The 9,008-nt window shown below is 51.4% G+C and overlaps 1 protein-coding gene across 1 annotated transcript; it reads left to right on the top strand.

Moving 5' to 3' along the window:
- The first annotated feature begins 1,887 nt into the window (after positions 1-1,887).
- Positions 1,888-8,745, top strand: RHBDD2 (rhomboid domain containing 2). Its single transcript, XM_082328708.1, has 4 exons — positions 1,888-2,050; positions 3,191-3,592; positions 3,983-4,133; positions 6,330-8,745. Exons 1-4 carry the CDS (start codon positions 1,903-1,905, stop codon positions 6,760-6,762), a joined length of 1,134 nt encoding a protein of 377 aa, XP_082184834.1. The 5' UTR covers positions 1,888-1,902; the 3' UTR covers positions 6,763-8,745.
- Positions 8,746-9,008: the final 263 nt, after the last annotated feature.

Here is a 9,008-nt window from a genome sequence, read left to right on the forward strand (position 1 = left end):
TAGGAAATAAAAAACCCCAGATTTGCCAGAGTGTCTGACTCTTAAAAAGCCAAATATTGACTTGGAGAATGGCTGTCTAAGGAAAGGGATCGTGATCTTGGGAAGCAAGTATACGAAACGGGAGGCATTGCTTCAGAAAGGAAGATTAACGAGGAACGAACCGAAATGACGGCAAAAGCAACATTGGTTATTTCATCGGATTGTTTCTTAGCAGTCATATTTCTTGTTTTGGGTCAAGCTAGCTTCTTGCAAGGGTTGGAAAGTTAACAGTTGCACACTTTCCGACTCGTGACAGTCTGCGCGTGCATCAGCCGGGGAAACAGTGAGCGTTGCAAAGTTTTACCTTGGGGTTTTTTTTAAAGGCAGTGAAGAGCATTCTCTGATTTCAGCTGAATGGATTGAGCAGATTTGCAAACAAGTTGGGTGGTTTCTTTCACCCCTGGGCATAGCAGCAGGAGACAAATCCCACTGCCACAGCCTAAAATAAGTTTCTGCAAAACAAGCAGTGACTAGAATGATTAATTTAAAAAAAAAGGGCGTTGAGCTCTCTCCCTGTCTTTCGGTTTCTCCTTGAAAAACTTCGTCTCCTCCAGCCGTGAGGTCGTCTTCCCTCCCGTTTGCCTTCCTCTGTCTGCAGCAACCTGGGACCTCTCACAAAGGCTGCCTTCACAATGCGCCGCCATCGGGATCAGGGCAGATCCCAAACAATGCGTAGAGCCCCTCAGCGCCTTTACATTCCTCAGAGACTGCAGGATTCTCATAAAGTGGAAAATGGCATTAATTGAGACAGAGTGACAAGCTCCCGTGTCTGTTTGCCTGCTGACAGATCAGTGCCGTGCTCTCCCGTGGCTTTCAAAAAACTTTGAAGCTGGGGTGAGGAAAAGATGTCAGACTCTCAACCCTCTGCTCATCCCCCTCGGCTGGAAGAGATCCCAGCTGCTTCAAACGCTTTCCCTGCTTTGCAGAATCAGAGGGGTGGGAGAAGGTGTGTTTCTTCTGATCCTGCCCGTGTAGGTGAGACCTCACGGGTCTCTTGTCAGACCTGAGCCAGCAGCCAGCGACTGGGGTCTTGTCCGGAGGAGGAGCTGGTGGCAGGGGAGCGTTTCTGCCACGTAGCTGTTCATGGCGAGCGGATGCAGGCCCAAGCACCAGGACCTGGGCGATGGGAGCCGCATCCTCCGCTCACTGCTGGGGGCCTCCCACCACCCTTGGAGCAAAGCCTTTATTTCTCCCTGCTTCTCACTTTTTTCCTGCAGCTCCCTCTCCTCATGCAGGGGCTTCTCAGGGCGAGGGGCTCCCGTGCCGGAGCACCCCTCCATCTGCTGCTTCCCGTCAGGCAGTGGAGTGTTCAGCCAGTGCGTGCACAACACTGTAGACAAACAGCAAAGCTGATGCCATTTCAGCAGGTTTAGCCTGGTTTGTAACGCGCTGAGGCCTGTCTGTCGGCAGCCCCTCCATTTGCCCCAGCGTGGGTGGGCAGACGCAGCTCCGGTGAGGGCGCTCCTCTCCACCTCCATCCGTCACACCTGAAGGGAAACGCATGGCCCTTCCAAGCAGCCCAGCCCCGCCACCCGGCAGCGGGGAGCGGACGGGGGCGGACGGGGCCTTCCCGGCCCGGCGGGGCCTCCCGTGGCCTGGGGAGGCTGTGGCTGGCGGAGGGCCGGCAGTCACCCAGCCTGGGGTGGGCTCCCAGCGGTAGCTCACATCTCTCCCCGGGGATATTTTTCCCTTCTGGAAAATAAAAATAATAATAATTGAAAAATTTTGAAAAGGAGGGGGGAAAAAACCGAAATCACCTCCCGCCCGTCTCCATGGTAACGGGGGCGCCGCAGCGCCTCGCGTTGCCTCGGCAACGGTCCAGGCCTTCCGCCGGCGGCCGGAAGCGGGGCGGCGCGCGGCAGCATGGCGGCGGGGTGGGAGCCCCCGCCGGCCGCCGCCGCCCTCACGCTGCTGCTGTCGCTCGGTGCCTCCGCTCCCGGGCTGCTGCGGGGAGCGCCCGCCGCCCCCTCCGCCGCCTCGCTGCGGCCCGCCGCCCTGCGCGCCGGGGAAGGTGAGCGGGGGCCGCCGGGGCGGAGCAGCCGCTGCCTCCCCGGCCCCTCCGCCGCCCCGGCCCCTTGCCCCCCCGTCGGTCCCGCATTCCACGCCTTCCCCAAATCCTCCACCGAGCCTTTGCTTCCCTCCTCTCCAGGCCTTTCCCGTGTCCTGCCCTGAACCCCTTGGTCCCTCCGCAGCCCCCATTTCTGGGCACTTCCTCCAGGCCCTCACCGAGCCTGCTGCTCCCCCCGCCTCCCCGGGCCTTCCCCTTGCTCCGCCCTCTCTGGGCACTTCCCCTGGCGCGCACCGAGCCTGCTGGGCATCCGTCTCAGCCCCCCTGTATCAGGCTGCTCCCCCCTCGGCCCCCATCTCTGGCCCTTGACGCTACATAGAGTGGGGGTATGCTGGTAGGAGCTTGGGGGATCTGCTTTCCTCGGTCCCTGTGGCAGTCACAGAACGATTTTTATCACACTCTTAATTACCATGTTTCTGCTCACCAGCACACAGCGTTTTCTTTTGGCAGTCCACTGCTCTGAGCTGATGGGTGAATTCAGCCATCTCCGCGGGGGTCAGTCATGTTGCACCGGGTTGTACTCTCGGTTGCTGTGTTTCTTGCTATAGGTTTGAGGTGGATGGGAGGGAGGTGAAGAACTCTTTGCCTCAGTCCTCGCTGAGTGCCCAGGAGAACGGCTAACCAGAGGGCCTGGGAGCACTTCTGAGGTCTGATAACCTCCAGGCATTTTTTTGTGAGAAAAATCAGCCTTCTAGCAGTTTAAGAAGTGTTTCTCTTTTGAGCAAAATCATAGTTACTGTAACAGTCATTTTTATGTCTCTTGCCTTCTCTTTTAATGAGACTGAAATTTACTACAGATATTGTTGCTTTTTTCCAGGCAGCTTCTTAGGAAGCAGCAAGAGTCAGTCCATATGTCTGCGATACCCAAGATAGCACTTGTTTCAACTCAAGTTTAAGTTTTAACTTGATTTGGTTATTTACACCTGGTTTTAAAGGCCTCAAGCTCCTTCTCTTCTACACCAGGATAGAAATGAAAGCTATTAATCCTTTCAGTTCACTCTCCCTCTGCTCAAGCATGTCACTGTAGTGGTTTAAAATAAAGTCATTGCTGCCTCTGCCTTTCTAACGTGCTGGTGTGCTCAGTTCACAGGTTAGTTACCTACGTCTTTGTCTACGAAGACCTGATATCCTTGACCTGTGGTGCCGTTATCATCTGGTATTTCGCCGGCAGCTTTGAGAAGAACGTTGGCACTGTGAAGCACTGCTTCCTCACCGTCGCGTTTGCTGTCCTCTCCGCCCTCCTGTACCTCCTACTCGAGACCGTTGTCTCGAGGGTGTCAGAGGTGGAAGATGCCAAAGGATTCATGCCAGTAGCTTTTGCTACATTGGGTGTGTCCACCACCCGCTCGCAGATGAAGAGGATGCTGTTTTTTGGGGTTAGAGTTCCAGTGGTGCTGGTGCCGTGGTTTATGCTCTGCATGGCATGGTTTATCCCCGGCTCTTCTCTCTTGAGTAACCTGTGTGGGCTCCTGGCTGGGGAAGCCTGTATCCTTTCCAAGTGCAAAAGTGTGAACCAGAGGGGGATCACTGGCTCACGAGGGGGAGGATGTGCTGCGGTTCTCGTTGCCAAGATGCACTGGCTTTATGGTGTTTCCAGGGCTCTTGCTCTGCCTTAAATTCTCACTGGCTTTGCTGGTCCCCATCACACCCAGTTCTGCATTTGTTTTTCCCCTCGCACTTCCACTTCCCCTGTGGCTTTAGTGCATGCAGAGAACATGGAGCTGAGAAGGGCGATGGTCTGCAAAGGTGGTGCTGGGTAGAACCGGGAGAATTCTCCAGGGAAAGTGGGTTGTGGCCAGAGGGGGATTGTGTGTGGCTGTGTTAGAAGTGAGTGTGTTTTGTCTGCAGTCCTCCTTAACGTGCTGCTGACTTCAGATGGTCTCGGCTACTGTTTCTGCTTGGATTTTCCAGAGTCGGTGGGCTCTAAGCTGGACCGGGTGTTGCCTTTCCGTCTGCTAAAAAGGATACCAGGGCTGAAATATATCCCAGGGTCCTTAGCAGAGAGAAGAGCCTTTGAAAGCAGCAAGTAAGTACAGGAGTTCCTGTGAAAGATCTTATGATATAGGAGAATTTGGACGCATAAGTGGAGGCATTAAATTGCCTTTAAACGCTGTATTGTGCTTGTCGTGTTCATATCCTGGGTGCTAAGGGGAACATAGTGACCCGTTCATGTTACACTGGTGACATCACTGTGACTAATACGCTATCACACGTTAACTCAACCAGGTCTTTCAGTGAAAGCTAAATTGAGGTGAAAGACCTCTCATTTGCTGCAAGGGCAGTGTGTACACATGCAAGGGTATTGCAGCTCAGCTGACATGAAGGCTAAGTTGTGCAGTTCTGCCCTAACATTAGGACTTCTGGTGTTTGTTCCTGGCGGTATTGCTCCCTGGGGCGTGATCTTTATCTTTCTTTGCCCCACCGTGCCTCCCAGGAATGCTGTGAAGTGAGTCATGTCTAAATCTGTATAGGAGCAGAGCATTATAAATTAAAGATGTCACTTACGAGTTCAGTGTAGACCTTTCAATGCATGTTTTCAGTGTCAAGGCAAGATTGCTTTACCAAAAAGAAACCTTGGGGCCTGTGGCTGATGTTCAGGAATGGTTTTAAGTTTTTGAATGTTACAAGCCATGAGAACTCACTTATATTCTAAAAATCTTGGAAATCTAGGTCAAATTTTTCCCTGTTCTAAGATGTCATTTCAATTTCACAGAGGAAGGATAGTTTTCTATTAAGGGTTCAATTCTCTGTATCGTTTAAGCCATCAGCTCACTGTAAAGCATTCTTTGAAGTAGAAGCATTCCCAAGTGTTTGCGTCTGCCCTCGCCCATGGGGAAACCATAAAAGAAACCCTTGCCTGCAGCAGAAGCGTACCCCAGATCCATTAGGGCACTCAAACCTGTGAGTGCTTGCAGGGGAGGCCAGGCAGACCCAGCAGCTTTTGTGTTTTTACTCTCTTCTTTCTGTGCGAGTGTTGCTTTTGGGAGGAAGGACTGTCTTGCTGCATGCTGAGCCTGCGTCTGCATCAGTCTAACCCTTCTGCTAATAACTGTTGTGCAGAGCATCTCAGCTCTGTGTCTAAACCTGCTTTCTTTAGGTGATGTGACATAAATAGACTGTTCTGGCTCAAAGGTATTTACATAAACATTTGACTATCAAGCCGGGTGTGGGAAGGTGTTTCTAGGATGTTTCCATTTCTGTAGCTAAATTTGCATGTCTGTCTTAGACACAAGTTCTATATGTGCTTCTGGGGCTTAATTTTTATTATTTTGATTCTTATTCCCAAGTAAGAGCTCTTGATGGTTTGGTTCTTTTTTTTTTTTTTTTTTAAATTTTCATAAGACGTCAGGCATCAACTTGCCACCAGACAGGAGACATTTCTAGGAGGTCCAGGCTTTGATATCACGTTTCTGTTCACAAATAAACCAAAACAAAATAAAAACCAACCAAACAAAAACCAAAACCAAACCCACACCCCACAAAAAAAATTCCAAGACTGAAAACCCCAGTGTGAACCAGTCTCTTATTCTTGCTGGGAATCTGGCGGTCATGGTCTTCGTGAATATTGTCTTGATTCTCAGCACTCGGTGTTGTGCGTGGGCTGAGCAGTACTCCTGAAGTCCCAGAGGCTTTGGCTTCTACGCAGATTGCCTCTCTCTTGATACGTTTTGGCGGGATGAGTCATGCCTTCTGTTGGCAAAGTCTGTTTCTAGACCTTGCTTCTGAATGATTAATTTTATTTGTAACTCTCTCTTCCTTCGCTTTTTGCTCCATAGCCTGGGCTCTTACTTGCACCAAAGGCCTTTATGGCTTCTTGATAAATAACACTTGGCAGCTGCGACTTCTGATTAATAACTTAGCAGATGTGTCGTTCCGTGGAAGGCAGGGAGGATGCGTACGGAAATCTTAAAGCACATTGCAGTTTGGCTTGCGTATTCCGTGCACAAAGAGACTTGTGGCCAAGAACCGCGCTCGTTCAGTGGGTGTGGAATTGGTGTGGGTTGGGAGTGGGAACATCTGTCCTGGGAGGCCAGTAAACCTATTTTTACTCAAGTGCTGCTTATAATAAGAGCTTCTCTTGTTGTAGTGGATCTCTCTGATGGATTGCAGTGACCTTTCTGCACATTGGTCAGGAGGAAGTCTACCCCCAGGGCACTTCCAGAGCTAATTAGGCAATGCTACTTCTGAACACAGGGTAACCTTCTGTTTTCTTCCTGCCCAGGATTAACCCTGCACCAGGGGCTTACCCCACCCAAAGCTACTACTGCTCTTCGCCTCCGGCTCTTCCTGCTTTCCAGATGCAGCATCCCAATGCTCAGAGCCAAGGGTTTCAACACAGCTGCACTCCAGGATGTGGCCATGCTCTGGGACACGAGGGATCTCAGCACGGCCATGCTGCAGGACACGGCCTCCCTTCGTCCCCCTACCAAGCCAGAGGTGCCTTCGGAGAGCGTAGCGCGCAGGCCCACGCTGGAGCCTCGCCTGGACAGCCCTGCCAGCTGGGCAAGTTGTCTCCCCTGCAGCGCGTGTGCCCGACTGATCCACAGACACCCGCAGGCGTGGGCCCCCTGGTTGGGGTTCAGCAAGCATCAGGGTATCCAGCAGCCACAGCAGCTCCTGTTTCGGCTAAATTTTCAAGGGTCCAGGTGTACTGACCCTCCAGAAAGCAGCAGGACTCTCATACTGCGGCAGGACCGTTGTATGGGGCAATAAGGGCATGTCCCATCTACACTGAGGCTCTTAGCCTCTTATCTTGTTTACTGGTGTGATGTAAAGAGGGTAGATTTAGATTAGATACAAGGAAGAAATTCTTCACTCTGAGGGTGGTGAGGCACTGGAACAGGTTGCCCAGAGAAGCTGTGGATGCCCCATCCCTGGAAGTGTCCCAGGCCAGGCTGGATGGGGCTTTGAGCAACCTGGTTTAGTGGAAGGTGTCCCTGCCCGTGGCAGGGGGGTTGGAACCAGATGATCTTTAAGGTCCCTTCCAACTCAAACCTTTCTATGATGATTCTATGTAGCTAGGACCCAAAAGAGGTTGAAATCATGAAAGCCTTAGTTTATAACTTAATATTTGAGTGGAGGACAGATGTCTGTTCTACCAGTGACTTCTCTGCTAAGAGTGTGCCTTGAAGGGGGCTTGTTAAACCAGGGCTGGGGCAAGAGGACAGAATACAGAACACCGTTTTCTGTCCCCAAAAACACAGCTCTGAAATGCTGAAGGTCCTTCTTAGCTGCAGTCTGTGCATGCATCAACATGTTGCCTTTGTTATCTGATAGCACTGCGCAAGCTCAGCCTGTGTTGCCAGCGCTTGTCGATCAGGCAACCTCAGATGCATGCAAAGGAGTGGAAGACTCTTCAGTAAGGGATTTTGGCCATTTGTGGAGCAAATGTATATAAACCCAAGGAGCTGGGAGGGACCTTAACAGTGGGTTAGAAGAATTAACTGGAATGTAGCAATTCCAGTGGGGGTGTTCACACTGCTCAGCTTTAGATATCTCACCCACCAATATTACCACAATCTCTCTCTGTTTTCTTCGGAGCTGGTGGAAAGGTGTGTGGGAGAGGGGAGTTTTCAGCAAGGGATTCAGAGTAGGATGCAGTGTTTGGTGCCTGTGGCAGTAACGAAGGAGTGTGGTCGAGCTGGTGGGACTTGAGCTTTATTTCCAGCTGTGTAGCTGCTTTAGTGTGCCATGCCCAGGAGGAATCTGCTGTCTCTGTGTCTGTAAATCAGCCAGGATCTCAACTACAGCCCTTGACGCTTTGCTAAGAGTTTTGTTGTGCTCAAAAAAAAAAAAGTGCTGCATGAAGCACAAAGTGCCATTACTGCTCTTGGAGATGTTCTTGCAGCGCCTAACCTGTCCCCCAGAAACTGTGATAGCCTCAGGGCTCTCCCGTGCTATCAGTGAGCCGGGGTCATAGGCAGCATTGGCAGCTGCGTGCTCCAAAGCACGTACGTGCCTCTTTCTTTTCTCCCCTTTTCAGTGTCTGAGGAAGCCCCGTGTTGCCATACAGCCGCTTACTTCTCCAGCAGCCCTTCTGGGATGACTGCCACAGTTACGTGTGGCCTCGCAGGGGCTTGCTTTGGGGGAAGACCAAAGTGAATGCTGAGGATTTTAGACCTCAGATGCACGTCAGTAAGAAGCTCTGCTCGCAAAGGTGGGCACCCCTGGGCAGGGGCTTTCTGCAGGAGGATGCAGCAATGTGGGAACCAGCCTGGAGCTGGTGGCCTGCTCCATCTCATCCCTGATTATTTCACTCCTCCACGGGATCACAAATGGACTTGGCTTCGTGGTCCTGTTTTTTCCTGAACTGCCGACAGCAACTGCATTGTTATGTGTTTAGTGTAGAGCAAGAACAGGATAAGGTGCTTGTTTGGAACTTAAAAGCATGCTTTTAATACCGGGAAAGAAATGCTAGAGATAACATTGAAATGTTGATACTCCACTCTCTTCAGTGCCTTGATTTTCCTCCTTGTGAGATCCTCATGTGTAAACCTAGGAGTTTTATCACTGTTTTTTTCCAGAAATGTGCAGAAGGGTGATGAAGATTGGTAGCAATCGCAAATGTTGTATATCCCCAAACTGTGAGCTTGAAACACAATCTGAAAGACAAACTATGTCTCCAGTTTTGCTTTCAAGTGGGGAGCTGGAGCGTGCCCCTCCGGCGGGTGGGACAGCGGGGCAGGCTGCGGGTGTCTGGGCGCTAGCTGCACGTCAGGCTGGTGACAAAGGACGTGCACTGGGGAAGAGCGGTACTGCATATTGGAAAACACTTGTGGGGCTGGAAACTGGTTATTTTTCCTTTCCAGCTTTTATCAGTCGATCTGGTAAGAGGTTCGCTCTCCCTGCAGGGCTGTCAAAGGGATGGCGTGTTGCCAGCAAGTAGTTTCACGGCTTTACA

The sequence above is a fragment of the Platalea leucorodia genome (assembly GCF_965183815.1).
Source record: "Platalea leucorodia genome assembly, chromosome: 16".
Classification (NCBI taxonomy): Eukaryota; Metazoa; Chordata; class Aves; order Pelecaniformes; family Threskiornithidae; genus Platalea; species Platalea leucorodia.

Bases quoted from the DNA above. Each gene is read 5' to 3' on its own strand.
- RHBDD2 (XM_082328708.1), top strand. From the start codon at position 1,903: ATGGCGGCGGGGTGGGAGCCCCCGCCGGCCGCCGCCGCCCTCACGCTG. The intron at 2,051-3,190 runs GTGAGCGGGGGC...TGGTGTGCTCAG, and splicing joins CGCCCTGCGCGCCGGGGAAG to TTCACAGGTTAGTTACCTAC. The intron at 3,593-3,982 runs GTATCCTTTCCA...TGCTGACTTCAG, and splicing joins GCTCCTGGCTGGGGAAGCCT to ATGGTCTCGGCTACTGTTTC.